The sequence below is a fragment of the Parambassis ranga genome, chromosome 12 (genome assembly GCF_900634625.1).
Source record: "Parambassis ranga chromosome 12, fParRan2.1, whole genome shotgun sequence".
NCBI lineage: Eukaryota > Metazoa > Chordata > Actinopteri > Ambassidae > Parambassis > Parambassis ranga.
In genome coordinates this window covers 10,838,279-10,856,692 of record NC_041032.1, presented here as the reverse complement: position 1 = coordinate 10,856,692, position 18,414 = coordinate 10,838,279, and the positions used below count along the sequence as shown (strand labels likewise).

Below are 18,414 nucleotides of genomic sequence, written 5' to 3'. Positions count from 1 at the left end.
TGTGTGCATGTGTGAGTGCGTGCACACAAGTACAATATCTCACCAGACGAGGCCTATTGCTACTGCTGTGCAGGGACACATGGCAGCACATGACGGAACAGCTTGAACAGAGCAACTGAAGTGCACAGGCAGCCAACAGCAACCACATCTCTAATTACACGCCTAACCCATATTTTATAAAACAACCAATTTTCAGTGTGAAAGTAATTTGCAAATACAACAAAATTGCTACATTGTACATGGACTGTATGGGCTAACGATTTCAGGACATTATTATTATAATATAAAGAAAAAAATACAAAGCAGATTTGTCTCCTACTGTGATAATCCACAAAGAGAAAGGACAGAATCACTAAGTTTCTTTTACTCTGACTCAACATGTGTGTCCATGTCTTGTGTGCAGCACAATAATTCAGCACCATGGAGAGCTCATCTACCTCTCCGGTGTTCTTGCCTGGCTGCCCTCCTCAATCCAGCAATTCCTTCAACATGCAATTTCTGCAATTCTCTTTTTTTCCAGGAGGCAGTCATTGCAAACCCTGAATGCCAAGACCATTTTTATATGTAATTTATGCTTTTACAGTGATTGCTACACCTGCATCCTTGCTTGTTTTTATGTGTCAAAAATATGAACATGCAGTTTTTCAAAAGCCATGAAGCATTTGTGGTACAGAAGTCTTTTTGTTCCATACAGATAAGCTAGGGTGTATATAACATATTATGCACATGCAGGGACTTATACTCTATGTTCTCTCTATATATACTCTATATAAAATTGGATTTTCTGTCTTGTTTTTGTCTTACAAATGCATGTACCATACAGCCCTGATAAGAAAAGAAAACTCAATTGAGCACAAAAAAAATCAAACATTCTTTGTTTTGTACTTTCAATATAAAAGTGTATTTGAAATGAAAATGTTGACTAAATTGTCCAAAACAATAGTTCCCTCACACAAATGCGTAAATAACATCGTGATACAAAATTTCAACTCCAGAATCATGTTTGACAACACAAGCTGCCGCCTTCTGTGCTGTGCTCAGAACACTTATGATAATCTACGATAATCTACTCAGCACAGACACACCAACACATTATCCATTTGAATGCTAAGTACACCTCATTCAGAACTTTAAAAAATGCTAACATATTCTGAGAGTTGAGAATAGCTCCACTGGAATGTGTTATCTTCTGTCAGGCCCAACACACATTCATTGTCACAGACCTAAAGCGCTTTATGCAAAGGAATGAAAAGTGGATAAATAGCTACTTTAGCTGCACCTTTACTTCATCGCTGCAGACAGGGAGCCTTCGTGTGAAATTGGCAAACGCAGCAAATCTTAAAACTCAATGCTCCTTCTGTATTAAGTATATAGGATCAGCAGAGAGGCCTAGGCTCAGGAGAAGGAGACAATCTTCTAGTTCAGAGGTCTTTGGTTTTGCATCATGGCTGCAACGATAACCTCCAATGGTAATTTAATGCCCCCATTGAAATAATGCACTTTATTGCACCAGTGGATTAAGTAATGATTATTTTGTGAAATTGCGGCCACACAATGGTCAATTAATCTTTAATGAAACTGTAACTTATGAGGCGGAGCGTGGCATTCCAATAGGCAGTCAACTGCTTGCCAAAGAAGTTACAAGCCTCAGTTGTGGCCTACACTCCCTATCTATCACCACGTAAAAGTAGACCACTCTAGAAAAAGGAGAGATGTAATGAAAAAGCGAAAGTCACAGTTGCAAAGTCTCCATTTTTAGCATTCATGGAATGTGTGTGGGCCTATATCCACCAAAGTACGTGAATGAAATATATATCAGCCTCTGATATATGCAATGAGATTAACTGCCATTTTGAGGTGCTATTTATTTAGAGCAAGCCAGGCATAGGGGTTGCAGGGAATTATGTGCACTGACAGAGCATGAAGTCGGGGGTTATCAAATAGCTGCACAGGAATTCCAATATGTACCTTTCATTTCATCATGTCCTCTTTAATGATAGTAAGTATAACTCCCAATTCCAATATCTGGTGTTTTTCTCAACAAATACCTGCCTCTGAGCCATTTAAGCACTTCCTTTATAGCCCTATCATTTCCAATGTTTTCATGTGTTAGCCAACTAACGCAGCAAGGTTGGCCTAGTCACCAAGATAAATGTTTTCACTCTGATTAGTCTCTCATTTCATTTTTGGCCCTTGGGCTTCAATTCTCATACTCATTCCCCACTGCACTAACAAATGTTGATGGATTTACTTTTATTGCATGACATCATTTCTACACTGGAGTGGGAGGACAAGACATCAAATTTCCAATACTTGAGTGCATGCTCAGCGGGAGAATGTAGAGGAGACGGGGAAGAGGTGAAGAAACAGGAATGAGTAGAGTGATTGATGGAGTGAACGAGAGCCAAAGGATGACGGGGAAAGAGTCAAGGGGCATGGGTATGTGTGTGGCTGGAGTGGGAGTGAGTGTAATGAAGTAAGACAGTAGAGATGTGTACAGAGTAAGAGGTAGAGAGAGAGGGAGAGAGAGAAAGCATGTGAAAGGAACAGAGAGAAGAAGAGAGTGGAAAACAAGAGATTGCAGGTCTGATAGTGCTGAGCTGAATGTCAGCATCCCAAATGGTTCCTTCTGCAATCTTACAGCACTAGCGCGCTGATATCAGTAAAACGAAAATATGTGTACGTGTTGATGTGTGGGTTGGGGGGGGGTATGAGAGAGAAGAAGGAAAGAGGGAGGGCTGAGGCACTTGGTGTTATTGTGCACCCGGCCGCTGGCACCAGCACTGTCAGTGAGCAGCGTTGATCCGTGAACTTGCCATCTGGATTTTCCCACAAATCACATTAAAGTTTCAAGCCCAGGAATACATCAAGCTAAATGAATATTGGATCCAGACAGGCCTGATGGAGAAAAAGCCCTGTGCAACCCAGCTCTTTTGTGGTCAGACATGATCTATCCATCCCCTTTACTCCCTCCATCCCTTCTCCCTTCTGTTCCCTTCATCGCTGATGGGCAGTAGTTCTGATGGGGTGTGGAGGAGCTTACTGTTATTAAAAAAAAAAAGAAGAGTTGCGTGTTAACAGGCTATGATTTTGTCTATTTGATCTGGAGAGACATGTTTCCATTAAAATTTTCCACATCTCACATAACCTTACCTATTAGCCTTTATAATAAAACTACAACATCGGGGCGTAAATTGCACAGTATGTGTTTTTATTTTCCTGAGAGCAGTCGCCATGGTGATAGAAGCTGAATTATGTTTTCAGATCCAAATCACTAAGGCCTTCATCTGCTTCTAAATTACCCAAAGTTATGAGTTCAGCGTATTTGTGGATGGAAATAAGGATCATTAATTGCTGCGTGCATGTGCATAATAAGAGATACCGTTTGACTCTGTGACAACACCCTGAAAATGATTCATGTGAACAGTATAAAATTATATGCTTACTTTCCCTTTAATTTTTGCTACATTATGTTGACTTTGCATAAATTGATTACAGTTTTTACCCAAAGGTGAAAATAATTTGTGAGAGGAAAAACATAATGCAATCATCCATCATTCACTAACATGTTGTTCTGGTTCCTGGTTGCATATTTTCCTGCTGAAACACTGTTTGTGCTCAAGTAAAACCTATTAAGAAAATATGGCCTCACCATGATGCAGTTTCATACAAGAAGGAAAAATCTATTTAGTTCTTTTTCCAATCCAGTGGCTTGTAGAGCTAGGGATTTATTTTCCCCAGGCCTGGACTGAAGAGAAAGCCTCTACTGTTAGCTGTCCAAGCTTCAATTCTGTGAGATCCCGGGGTGAGATATGGATTGGCTCGGAGTCTAAAAATTATAAATACCTTGTCAGTGATAGTGAAGAGTGAGGAGGTACTTTTAGCTACAGCTCTAAATTGGGTTCTAGATTACAGATTCAGCTTTTTGCCATTACTGGATGATTAGCAGAATCCTGTAATTCTGCTGGGTATACACACCTCACATAATCAGTACACACTGTAAAATTCATACAAATAAATCCACACAGAGCCGTCATGCTCTGTTATACAGAGTGACATCACAAGTGAAGTCAGCAGACAGGCAGCTTTAGAAAAATAAATGAGTGCTTACACACAAAGTAATCTTGGTAGAGCAGTCAGCCATGTCATTGCTTCTTTTTCGCATTTTGCAGTGTCCCCTTCACTCCCACCCCCACCATATGCATTTACTTTATCTATGAGAAGATGCATGTGTACCATGCTTTGACAGCTTAGTTCTAAACTCTAAATTCCAGTCAGGAAAACAGCAGTTGTAAACACATTTTTATGTAAAATCTCCTGGTTAATGTGGAATCCATCACTACGCTAACTAAGAAAATGGCAGAGGAGACATGTTTTCATGTTATAAAATGCTATTTTAATACAAACCATCATAAATGTATGCACCGTGTCTCTGTGTTTCAGGTCTTCAGGTCATTTTCCCAGATTACCTACAGGAAAAGTTTGTCCAGTCAGCTCTGAGCTACATAATGTGCAACGGAGAAGGGGAGTATGTGTGCCATAACAACCAGTGCATCTGTCAATGTGCCGAGGAGTATCCCCAATGCAACTGTCCCATCACGGACATCCAGATAATGGAGAACACCCTATTGGGGATGTCTGAGACATGGGCATCCTCTTATAAAGACTTTGAAAACTCTGGTAAGTTTCATTTTACATTTAAAGGTAAAATGGTAAAAATTTGAAGTCCAGCAGCTTGTATATTTTCATAAAACTCACAAACAATGTTTTTGCAGCATTAATCCTTAAAAAATGAGGAAGGAGTTCTGACATGAATGGGAGGAGAGTATATGGCTTGTTCAATACACACAATACAAAAAGTATTGCTTTTGTACATGCAAAAATATAAACGTTTAAAGTGCATTAGACGCTGACCTTATCTAGTCAAAGTGTTAAAAGGAAGCAGGAAACAATCATATCTCCCTCTTTAGAATGCACTTCTCAGATGGTATGAAAAGTTGTTCCTAATATTGAATAATGGCCACAACCTTAACAAAACAGTTAAGTCAATGTATTGATTATCATGAAAAATCATATTCTTCATTCTTCAGTGAATGCAAATGCACACACAAAGAGGACTCTATATCATTTATAAAAACAGTGGAGGGAAAAGAACAGCTAGAGCTTCGTTGTTGCATGGCAAGGCACTGTGTCTTATCCATTATTGATATCATATAAAAGTGTCCCAATAAAACCTGCCAGCTACAGATAAATATATTTATGTAGAAAGTTAATGTTAGGCGTGAAGGTCACTGAGTGCAGTACAGCTTTAAAAAGGTGCTTAAAGTGGCCAAATAAAAAAAAAGTCTGAAAACAAAACTCTAAACTTTTCTACAGAACAACTGGACAACATACAAAAATACCAAAATCGAATCAAATGTGCTGTAGAAGGATTTCTGTATCGCAATGTCATGTCACACTTTATTCAGTTTCATTAATGTAGTGGCCATCGTAAGTCATCTCACTTAACAAGGTTTGCTCAAGACAATTTAATACAGAGAAAACCAACAATTCCCTCTTGAGCAGCCCATGATGACACTGCAGTGCAGAGGAACCCTCAGACAGTCACACTCCTGGTGGGTGGCTCCTTCATCTGGTTTGGTGAGAGTAAAGATAGAAAAGACAAGCATTAAAAAATTACAGGAAGAGAGAGAGGATGGATAGAACAAGCAAGGCAGAAAGAAGACACAAAGTTAATGCCATGCAGTGTAAATCCATTCCATTTTTCTTAAATAGTTTGCATCCCCTCACATTTTTTTGCATTCCCTTTGGTCCATATAAAGGTGTTAAATGTGTTAAATGTGTAAAATTGCCAGTTAATGGACATATTCCACACACAAACTAGAAATGATGAGTGACACTTTACATGATGCATTTATTGCTCAGTATTCCTTACAAAAGGCAGAGCTACTGCAGTGTGATGTCTCTGGCTGTGTGCACAGCTGTAGCTTCTCTGTTGGGCCGGCTGAAGCTGTTGATGCGGTTATCGTGACTCAGAAATGTACAGTAACACTGCAGAGAGAGACTACTACTGCTTTATGTTAACAATGCATCACAGACTTACAGTGACTTGGATCAAAGTCATGGCTTGTACAAAAGTAGCTGGTATCCCCACTCTAATCATAACACACAGCCATAGCAACCATCACTGTGACAGGTCATATTATGGCTTTAGCAGTGATCACAGCTACACACTGTCTCAGTCAGCCTTGGCAGCAGTTGGTGAGAGCACTCTCGGGCAAACTAGCTAATCTAGTTATCTATCTAGATGCAATGATTGCTGCAGAGCAGCTGAGGATACACCCACCAGTGCTTTAGCCACAACCAGCAGAGACCGTCTACTCTATCATATTGGATTGGATCTTAGGGAATGCAAAAGTTATAGAACAGACTTTAATGCGATGTAATTCACCAGATATTGCAAGGAGTGCAAAATTTAGATAAAGCACTGAAAGGGGATGGACCACTTTTTGTAGCTTGGGAAAAACAGCGAGTTCATACTGGGCAAACATCCACCACTGTCAAAGTATATTATATCAAAGAATAAAACATCAGATATAACCTGTAAAGACACATTTTTTTCTTATAGCATGTGTAGCACTTTGCTTTAAAGTGTAAAGAAGAAAGATGATTTGATTAATCATAAATTGGTGCTGTTTTTTTTCCAGCATACCATAAACACCAGCAATTTCAATAATCTTAATAATTCCAGGGTGGGCTAAAGCTTTTCTGAATGACATGTTTCACATGCACTGTATGCTCTCCTAGTGTGCTTTAAAGTGGGCATCTGGGATGTTTACTCTTAGTTTGGTTAGTTTTTTTCTTTTGATTCTGTAGATATTGAACGTTGGACAGGTGGTGTAGCTTGTTCATTGTAACTTGTTTTGTTTAACCACACTCAGAAATGTCAATGGTGAGGTTATCTTGGTAAGTTAGGAATTAGGTAGGGTGAAATATTGGTAGGGGACAACAAAGTGAGATGTAATGGCATACAGGGTAAAGTGTGGTTACAGTGTAAGAGCTGTAATCTCTAGATAAGGTGTGCTGGGTGACTGGAGATAAGAGCCACTCAAGGGACATGGTGGACTCTTTGGAAGCTATATCAAGGAAGGGATACTGCATGGTTTTGAAGCTCAAATAAAAGGACTTCTTTTGACCTGGCATTGGGAAGTGACTTGATAATGGTGGTGTTTTAGAGCAAATCAGATAATTCTGAACATTGGATGCAGAACACAGTTTTTTTTTTTTTAGGAAAAGGGTGAGGGAGGTATGTGACATCTCTGAAAGCTGGGTGGAGGAATATGGCAAGTTCAAAACAGGGGAGGAGAAAAAGTCTGGCTTCTTTGAAGAAAAAGGGGAAGGGAGCTCTCTGACATGCCTGGGAGGAGGGTGGAGGAAATTCTGACATTTCACGGCTGTGGCTGGAAAAGAGCTCTCAACTCTGTGGTTAATGCTGTTAAACTGTCTCTGGGAGGGCTGGAGGAGGGTACTACCATGCTGCACAGGTGCATCTCTTGAATATGTTCTTTCAAGTGTTGAGTGCTTTGTATTGTTCCTTGGAATATTTATTTTGTGCACTCCGCCACAGCACATGATTTTGAGCGCAGGTGGCTGTTATGTTTAAAGTTTATAGCTTTGTGTCACCTGAACTATGGCAGTATAAAGACATTATGCTTGTATTCTTCAGACTCTCTATACAGCTTTTCCATTATTTATAATGATGTGCTTGAACATTTTTTTGAATGGGCTACACTGAGTCATTTGGCTCAATATTTTCTTAATTAGTGCACCAAATAGGAGATTTCCTGTCATTGTGTGTTTGCAGCCGAGGTTTTATTAGCAGCTTCAGGCCCATTGTTGCTAGAAAAATGTGCGCTACTATTGCAGCTACAGCAAGAGAGACATGAGGACAATCATTACTACTTTGTAAGAGGAGAGGGTCTCTGGGAGCAGAGAGTAAGAGGGTATTTCCTACAATGAGAATCTTAATTGTCAGTGCTCACAAAAAAGTTTAGTCAACATTTAGACAGCACTTCATCACTGTTTGGCCTCAGCAGCACAGTTTCTTGAAGGTCTCCTCTGGTTGTATCTTCTGTAGCTCATATGAAAATGCTCCATAGCAATACAAAGAAAGTCCCATAATGTTTTTATGTATGTCCCAACTCTGTCTCCCCCTCTCCCCCCTCTCTGTCCTTAAGATGAGTTCAAGTCGTTTTTGAAGAGGCTGCCCTCCACTCACTTCCTCCCCATCAGCAGTGTACATCTTTTGTGGGGCAGCGACTGGGACCTGCAGGCCCGCTACAGGCTCCTTCAGAGTTCCCTGGAGATCCAACGGCTCAAGATCCAGCGCACTGCCCGCAAGCTCTTTGGCCTCAGCATCCGTTGTCACCACAATCCCAACCACCAGATGCCTAGGGAGAGGTTTGTAGAAATATGACTTCCATGTTGTGTCGGACGTTCGATGTGCATTTACTCCACAATGTAAACCAAAGTTATATTTGGATATTTGGTTTCCCAAGAGCTGGAAATGTGAAAAATGTATCCCAGGGAGGAGTGATAGCTTTCAAGGAGATATCTCCCTGGGATGATGTATGGGTTTTATTTTCATTGTTGCTCCCTGAAGCATGCACAGTAAGGATGGCATCCATTATATATTTTAACTTATGGTGCTGTTGTTTCTGTCTATCAAGTCAACTTAGTGCTGAGGTTTGCACATGCCCAAAACACTCTAGCTCACTCTTGTATTTCACTTTGCAGTCTGAAAAAGAAAATGTAGCTGTGGGAGTTTTCTTGATAGGTCATTGCACACATCTGTCACCACCTACTGCAGTTGAAGCTTAAGAGCCTTGCTGTGGATGTGCCATGGTGTCAGCACGGCATGAAATGCCAGGAATTTCCCCCATCCACTCTGACAAATATCAGAAAACACTATGCAAAATATGCAAACTTTCCAGCTGCCACTTGAAACACCGATGAAACTGTTCCGTGTATGGGATGTCACCATATAAATGGAAACAGAATCCGTAAAATATTCATTTAAGTGGTCTGAAAATGAGCCGTTGTCAACTGTCTCTGACAGAAAAGGAGCACACCCACATTTGTGTGCGAGACTTGGCAAAAGCTTGTTCTGAAGTGTTATCAAAGACCTGCAGTATGCGCTTCCTCTTCCATGGAGGATGCATCAAGAGTGCCTGATGGCGCTGGAAATAAGAGCACCATGTTTATTTGTTTGCTTGTGTGAGACAGCTTTGCATCAGATGGAGGACTTATTTGTTTTTATCACATCTGTGCATATGAGTTGTTGTTTTACAGAAAAAAAATATTTCCAGAGTTTCAAACTCGTCTGTTTATTTCTACTGAAAACTTTTAGCACAACATTTAACCATATTATAAGAAGTACTGTGTTAAAAGCCACTTTTACTTTACTATCTACTAAAAACTGTAAGTTTTCCCAATACTTACAACCTGCACTGTAAAACCATTAAGACATGTCTGCCTCTGCCCATGTCCCTGATTCTAGTAGCCCATCACCAACAGAGATAGGGGGTACTCTTCTTTGGGAAGCTTATAACAGCTGATGAGTGGATGGGGGAATCGAGGCAAAGCTGAGCATCAGCCCAAGTGTTTTCAAGGTGTGTGCCAACCACCTCAGGGAGGCCTTCCAGCACATCTTCAACCTGCCAGAGAGACTGCTGATGAAGATGTGAAAAACCCCATCTTGCCTGGCCCAGTGGTGAAGAATCAGCACTCCAGTGTTCTAAATGACAGCCAGACAGATCCATTGTGAGAAGCCATTTGGATCCTCTCCAGTTCATACATCAAGCCTACAATGGGGACTGTGACATCGTCACCCACCTGCTTCTTGGAGAGACGCTGTGAGAATCATGTTCATTGACTTCTCCAGTCCCTTTAAGACCATCCGAGCTCCTCTGCTGGAAGAATTTCTTCAAGCTATGTACATATGGAAGCCCAAGTGGTTGCAGATTATCCCACTAAAAAAACTTGTGTCTTCCAAACTCTGTGTCAGATCAACAAGTTGGAACACAGTGGTCCCTTTGGGGGGTGGTAGTGTAATGTGTGGATGAGGGAAGAAAAAGGTGAATACAAAAGTCAGACAACACACAATAGCTCAGTGTAACCAAGATAAAACAGCTGATGGTGGTAAAAAAAAAGTCACCTCCACAGATTTATTAACTCTAACAAGAAATCTGTAATATCAGTATCTGGACTGGAAATACCTTCATACAATACAAAGGAGATATTAGATCTTGCTGCTTTCTTAGAAAGCTGTGCCTGCAGGCGCCTTTTTGCGATGTGAAGAGAAAGGATAAAATAAAAGCTTTGTAAAGTACAGTAATACAGTGCAGATTCAATAGCGAATATGTGAAGATGTGCAATATATTCATATCAGTGTTATAATGGTGACAATGCAGTCCAAAGAGTTTCATTCCATTCCTTAATTCTCATAATTCTTCAACCTGAACAAGACATCCATATTAGGTTGGTTCTGAACGGCTTTTACTGTAATTACATTGAAGACGCAACATAGGACAAAGGAAAGCTACTTATTACTGAGTACAGTGATTATAATGTAAAGTCATCAAACTAATAAAAAAAAAGATTTTAGTTTTAAATCATGTTTCTATTTTACCATTGCATATTAAACAAGGTCAACCAATAAACATTTTCATATTTATAATGAAAAACAGGCCCCAAATGTATTGTTGGCTGTTCTTAATTAAAACTGCTTGCAACCACCTTATAATTGCTCAAGGGTTACTTTACTAAAGGGCATCTGTTCATTACAATCATCGTAAATTCCTGTTGTGAACACTTATCGTGGAAACTTAAATGGGTTTGCGTTTGCATTTCCTGTAATGAGTATGGCAGCTTGCTTCAAGTAGAACGAACACCACAGTTTATCTTTAGCATAAATGATTAATAGTGACAGATATGAAGTAGCATCACTCCTGGCCAAGTCATTTGCATCCAGTCTATGTACTGTCTTTAATTATTCATGTTCAATGTCAAGCATACTTACCAATATGGAGGTAGCCTCCACATCCAATAATCATAATAAATATAGTCATCATTTCTAAACATGTCTTATGTTCACAATAAAACATTCCTCCCATTTTTTATGTACTTATAAGAACATTGCTCCCCACCTCACATGCTCACATGCTCTGTTTGTTGGTTATGTTGTTTTCCCTGATACGTTTGGACTCCCTTCTTTCTCCCCTCATAGCAACATCGGAGGTAGCTACCTGTATGATGTATGATCTGGCTACCGGAGCTGTGTAATACCTTTCACATAAAAGACAATCAAACACAAAAACAAGCTGACACTCAAAGGATGCTTGCTAATTATGCCTCTATTCAGAATTCTGCAAACTTCTCCCATCTGCAACAAGCTGATTTTCAATTTCTTGGCCTTTATTCATGCTTGCAGGAAGGCACATGTCTACTGAAATACCACATGTTAAATTTTGACCCACGCTGTCATTTTCATAGTGAGGAAAGGCTGGAAACATAAAAGTTGACGCTTGTTTTCTACCTTGCTTCTGCATGTATTCTTTCATTGATATTATTTCATGCCTACTTCAATATATTACAATGGCACCAATCAGTCTTTTCCTCTGAACCATTTGTGATCTTTGTTTTCCTACATGCAGAAAGAAAAAGTCTTACTATATGCTGATGAGCTATTGTTGTATTCATTATATACTTTTTAACATGGATACATGTGGATACATGTTCCTCAAGCTACTACAATTACATTCAAATTACTTCAAACAAAACACTTCAGAGAGAAGTATTATAGAATTATTTTTGACATTTTGTCTGTGATCATACTGTAGTTGAATGTGTTGAGAGGTGGGGGTTAGAGTCTGCTTGATTTTGTTGCACAATGTAAATCTAACTAGGCAATGGGCGAATGATGTATTCTTGTATTCACTTTATTCTGTTCTCAATTTAAATGCAAACATAGTAGAATCAAAGAGCGACTTTCCATTGTCCTCTTAAGGTGATCTTTTCTGGTCTCATTTCGATATAGCTTGGGGGATTTCAAGCCTGCTATACACAGCCATCCATCATACTTAATGCTTAAGTTCATTTACATGTCAAACTAACCTTGACCAGCCTTCGCCTCTGAAAAATCAGGATTCAGAATTCAACACCTATCCCTTAGAAAAGAAGTTCCACTACTGTCAAGATGACAAGGGAAAGATGCCTAAGGGGAAAAGATAAGACAAGATATGAATAGCAAGTAATGCTTTCTACCTGAGGGAAATACCAGAACTCCTCCCCTTCGAAAAGATTGAATTATAATATTCCCTCACTGCATGTTTTATATTTATTCATGGTTAAATTTAATTTTTTTAAAAAGCAGTCAATTTGTTTTATACTTTCCAATCTGTGGCTAAATGATCGCTACTAATGTTCCACTTTTCTATCTTCTGTCTTTGTAGATCTGTGATGCAGTGGCTCAACAGGGTTCAGTCCTTCTTGTACTGCAATGAGAATGGGTTTTGGGGTACCTTCCTGGAGAGCCAAAGGACATGCGTGTGCCATACAGGTGCCACACTGTGCCAGCGGCCCATCCCATGTGTCATTGGTGGCAACAACAGCTGTGCCATGTGCAGCTTGGCCAACATTTCACAATGTGGCTCCTGCAACAAGGGCTACAAGTTGTACCGTGGTCGCTGTGAGCCGCAGAATGTGGACTCAGAACGTAGTGAGCAGTTCATCAGCTTTGAAACTGATCTGGACTTTCAGGACCTGGAACTCAAGTACCTGTTGCAGAAAATGGATTCACGATTGTATATTCATACTACTTTCATTAGTAACGAGATTCGACTGGAGACATTCTTTGACCCGCGATGGCGTAAGCGCATGTCCCTGACTCTGAAAAGTAACAAAAACCGGATGGACTACCTCCATATGATTATCGGTTTATCCATGAAGATCTGCCAGATGCGAAACAGCAGCATTGACCCCATGTTCTTTGTTTATGTCAACCCATTCAGTGGCAGTCACTCGGAAGGCTGGAGCATGCCCTTTGGTGAACATGGCTACCCACGTTGGGAAAAAGTACGACTGCAGAACTCACAGTGCTTCAACTGGACTCTCCTACTGGGCAACCGGTGGAAGACCTTCTTTGAGACGGTGCACATTTACCTGCGCAGCCGTGCCAAAATCCCAACTGGCCTTCGTAATGACACAGGCCCAGTGGATCTCGCAGACCCCAACAAGCGCCAGATCTACATAAAAATCTCAGACATCCAAGTGTTCGGGTACAGCCTGCGCTTCAATGCCGACCTGCTTCGTAGTGCCGTGCAGCAGGTAAACCAGTCATACACACAAGGAACTCAGTTCTACTCATCCTCATCCGTAATGCTCCTGTTGCTGGACATTAGGGATCGGATTAATCGCCTAGCGCCTCCATCTGCACCTGGCAAACCCCAGCTGGACCTGTTCTCTTGTATGCTGAAGCATAGGCTCAAGCTCAACAACAGTGAGATGATTCGTGTGAATCATGCCTTGGACATGTACAGCACAGAGATACTAAAACAATCAGATCACCTGACTGCTAAACTCTGTTGAACGAAACATTAACATAAAGGACAGTAAACTAAACAGAAATACCCAACAAATGAACTATGGGGGGATATTAATCTTTTTAGTTTTTTTCTTTTTCATTTTTTGACCTTTTCTGCCTTTTGATGTAATATTAACTTTGTAAGCATAATTCTTAAAGAGAAAAAGGACCAGGCAGTGACGAAAAGCTTTTCTGGCAGATAAAGAAGATTAATGGAACCACTTTAAGGACTGTATCATATTTGTCCCAGCATGTCTGTAACTCCCCAAAAGAACTTAAAAAGACACAGAGAGAAAAAAATATATTAAATCTATGTACTGGTGAAAAAGAGGCCTTGATTTTACTCTGAGGGATCAAAGGTTATATCTGAAACTGCCATTCTTTATTGAGGAAAAAAAAAAAACATTTTTAAAGGAACAACAATATAACACAAGGGCAGACCAGATACCATTTTATTCCAGCTAATGTGCAAATTATTTCAGACATAATGGACAGTTTAATATAAAAAAAATGTTTATACATTGTAAGGATTAAATAGCCCTAGTGAATAAGTAGACAACACATTACTTATAGACTCTTTATTACATTTCAGACCCACAGTGAATCTGCATTGCTCTTTGAGGCACTCTGTCATTGTTCTGACACATAAGGCACACAGCAGGGCAGTAATGGATAGTCATGTCAAATAACAAAAGCCAGCTGTTTATATATACATATATATGTGGATGAATGTGTGTGTGAATGTGTGTACCTTTTTTTCAGCTCAGTGCTTATTGCTGTTCGTTAATTGAATGTGTCATTTGAGATTGACTCCAGTCTTTGCTGAATCTTGCATTTGGAGCGCTTCTTCCCGTGTTTGAAATTCAAGCTGTGTGTGGGTGTGTGTGTGCGTGTGAGTTTGTTTTATTATTTTTTTTTTTTTTTTTTACAAGGCAGTACCTCCTGGTGCGTGAGTGCAATATTGTGGTCTGAAGATTTAACAATCAATGCTATTTTGTACAGCTTTGCAAAATGTACATGTTGTGACTGCTGATTTGTGGAGCTTTTCGGCACCAAGAGCAAAATGTAAACATCCATCTTTCAGGCACATTTGCAAGACAACTTAAAGCCATACACTTTCCCTGAGGTAGACATAAAGTAAGGCATAAAGTTCATCTACGTTTTACCTACTTCATAACACTGGAAAAGAAAAATGTTCCATTTGTATGTTTTTGATTTATTCTCTCAGATGATTTCAGATAAGAGCACAGCAAAAAAGGAAAATTGCGAGAGAAGGCTTAACTATGTTGAATAAGATCGTGTTGTAAAGCCATTGAATTTCTATGTTGTGCCACAGGAAAACAAAAAAAAAGAAAAAAGAAAAAAAGAAATGGTTATATTAAAGCTTAAAATAACTTTTTGGCAGTGTTTAATCTGTAAGCTTTTTACGACCACGTGTAAAATTGTCTGTTTTTTCTTTGCGATATGAAATTTTTTGCATGTTGCTGGAAGTATCAACAAGAGCTGCGACGCTGTTAAACACTCAATCATCAGACTGAAATACAAAACACTACCTATATGTATTGATGGTCACACTTTTTTTTGGGTAATCCAATGCTGAAACATTTCTATTACTGATGACTTTTTGTAGGTCCAGTCATTGTACACACACACACACACTCTAGTTTTACTGGCCAGTTTTTAGAGCCCAAATCTTAACAATTAGAAGACATCATGTTTGCTGCTGTCACTCAAGCTCTGGATTAAGCTTCCTCCTAGTGTAAAACATTAAAGCTCAATTGCAAGCTTTTATAACAAGATCTAACACCCACACATTTTCATGGTTGTAACTGTGTTATTTTTTTTTTTTTATTTCAATTTATTTACATATTTTCTTGGTCTGTTATGCCCCTTTCAGACATGACATATGTAACATTCTTGGCTTCGTCAATCTGTTAAAGTGCAGTTTGTCATTTAGACATTTTAAAAATTTTGATTTTATTCCGACATCTTTAAACAATGACAACAGAGCTACAGTATGCAGCTGATATTTGCCGTTTTTTCCTGAGCCTCCTCTATCTCCTCACGCAGTCATTTGCATCGCCCCTTCCTGCCTCTCAGTGAACCCTGTCATACTCCCTCTGCTCCTGGATGTGGAATGTCTCTATTTCATGAAAGTCTGGCTGAAAGACTGCACAGGCACATGGGAGTCTGCAGATGCCTGAAATTCTTTCTCTGTTGTAATCTTGTCGATATGACTGCATGCTGTGTAGACTTGTACCATGTTGAAAGTGATACATAAATGTTTCTGAGTCCGTTAGTGTGATCGCTGTTTGCAGCATTTTGCTAAAAAAGGTAAAGGATGCCTTCAGATTGATGGGAAGGATGGGATGTCTGAAAGGGGTTTTAGTCCGTTTGATGTAGATATATATAAGTTGTGTTGGTGTTTCAGTTTAATTTGATATAATTGTTATTCTTTTACATTGTGTTGATGACTTGTTTGTGTGTAATATCTAGAAACAACCATTATGACTTAAATGTGTGTGGGAACAACAAACTGGAACTAAACAGAATGAAACTGGTACTAAAACAGCTTTAAATTCTACATCCAGCATTACAAACTAGAGGCTCAGTTTGTCAGGCTCTGCTCTGTGTCGTCAAAGTTTCACAATACTATAATTGTTGTCAATTAAAAGATGTTAGTTAAATCTCTAGTTTAGATAGTTACTATACTAAAATCAATCTTGACACCAGCTACACTAACCCAAAAAAAGCATGTAGATTGCTCTACCAGAGAGTAGTTTAGTTTAAACACATGCAGACATGTGTAACTTAACATTCGTATGGTGCACTGTTTATGATTTCAGCCACTTTATAGTCACATCTTCCTTGGCTGCCATGTTTCAGAACTGTTGCGTGGCCCATCACCCTCTGCTACATTGTCCAGATGGCAGCCATTGAGGGTGAGAAGTATTAATTGTTTCACACTTGTTGGCTATTACATCATTTGGGTACTTCTTGTGCTCAGCATGTTGTCATGCTTCAGTGTGAATGCACTCTACAGACCAACACGATCAAAAAACACAGTGGATGATGGAGCCAATAAAGTCAGGGCTGAGTCTGACAAACATAAGCTTAACCTGATCCTGGTATAGTACAGTAAAAATTAGATGCAGTAAATACAAAATTGACACTTGCATATTGATTTGATTGTTCAATATTGGACCATCCAAATGAATTGTTACCAAATTATTGTTATTATTATTATTATTATTATTATTATTATTATTATTATTATTATTAAGTGCCTGTTATCTATCCCTTTAACATGTTAAAAGCTGGAAAAAACTTAGATGTTACATAAAAGAGTGACACTAAATTAGCTTCATAATTTAAGACCGTCAATGTTGATCAAATATATTCTTTTTAAAATTATTATTATTATTAATGACACCTTCAAGGAGGCTTGTGCATGTGGGGAAACTGACCACCAGAAATAGACAACAAGATGACTCCAAGTAATGGTGGATTTTTTTATTTTTGGTCCCCTGTTGTACAATATTGTCTGTAAATATTAACAACGCTCTGCTACAGTAACAATATTATTATAAAATATAACAGTATTGAAAGGGAATACAAAGACTACTTCAAAAAAAAAAACACAGCCCTTCATTTGAGTACATTAGCACAAAAATACAGGGCACCCATGTCTTATGTATCTAATTAGATTCATGACCATTTATGACTGTTTTTATAATGTCAAAACTTTATATTACAATTTTTGCTTTGAGACACTTGCAAGGTCCATAAAACAAGCACATTTACTCGTATGGCATTATGCTACCACAGTGTTGCTTACTGTACATGTATCCATGGATATGTCTGAAGATTTTTACACCTAATACCTTGCCTATGTACTTTCTTTTGCTATATTCTGATGGGATCATTATATCAGCTTATTTTAAATGAATGTTTCATATAATAATCTATTTCTCATTAAAATGCTATATTTAATAACAAGAGCAAGGCTTGTTTGTACAATTTTCCTTTGTAAGCATTCAGCCCACAACAAAGCAGTATTTACCAAATCCAAAGAGCCACCTAATTTTACTATCCTGGCAGTTCTATAAAAGCCTCTCGCCATGAGCATTATATCCTGTCTCTGAAGTTAGCTGATAAGAGAGATTTCCTCCCCCGGACAATATATTCCTTGTTGGGTTTTTATATACATTTTTGTGTCCTGAATGAAATGAAAGAAGGAAGGAATGTTTGTGCTTATGGATTCATACCCGGTAATTCAGCGGCATTCATCACCACCATGATTCTGCATTTGTTTCCTTATCATGCCGACCCAACTGGTCTGTCTGTCTACTCATCCACTTAATCATTTCCTGTTGTTGTGTTTGTGCAGCACTTCAGTGGCTAAAAAGCAGTGCATCGGAGCAGAACAGTTGATTTCTAACTTGTATGCATTCATATATGAGCTCATGATAATGTGTCACAGATATGTAAGCAACCGCCCGACAGCTGCAGAGGTGATATGAATTGTCTCCAGAGGATTTATAGATAGTGAAAGAATATAGCTGGTCTCAACTGACAGCCTATTTTTATTTTGTTATATCAACTTGACATATAGTGTATTGGAAAACAAAACTCAAAATGGAGAAGAAGAGGGTTTCAGGGATGATAATGGCAGTGTTTTTGTACAAAACTGACAGCAAAGTCCTATGAATTGATTTAATTAAACAAAAATTATGTTAGCTAAAAACAGTTTTACAGCCACATATACTAAG

The 18,414-nt window shown here is 39.0% G+C and overlaps 1 protein-coding gene across 1 annotated transcript in view; it reads left to right on the top strand.

Annotated features, from left to right (window-relative positions):
* The window catches only part of brinp1 (bone morphogenetic protein/retinoic acid inducible neural-specific 1), a 96,289-nt gene extending 81,758 nt beyond the window's left edge, over nt 1-14,531 (top strand). Inside the window, exons 6-8 of the mRNA XM_028418438.1 lie at nt 4,444-4,680; nt 8,238-8,460; nt 12,513-14,531. Of these exons, the coding sequence (XP_028274239.1) occupies nt 4,444-4,680; nt 8,238-8,460; nt 12,513-13,647 (1,595 nt within the window). The 3' untranslated portion in view covers nt 13,648-14,531. The remainder of the gene's footprint in view (nt 1-4,443; nt 4,681-8,237; nt 8,461-12,512) is intronic.
* Nucleotides 14,532-18,414: the final 3,883 nt, after the last annotated feature.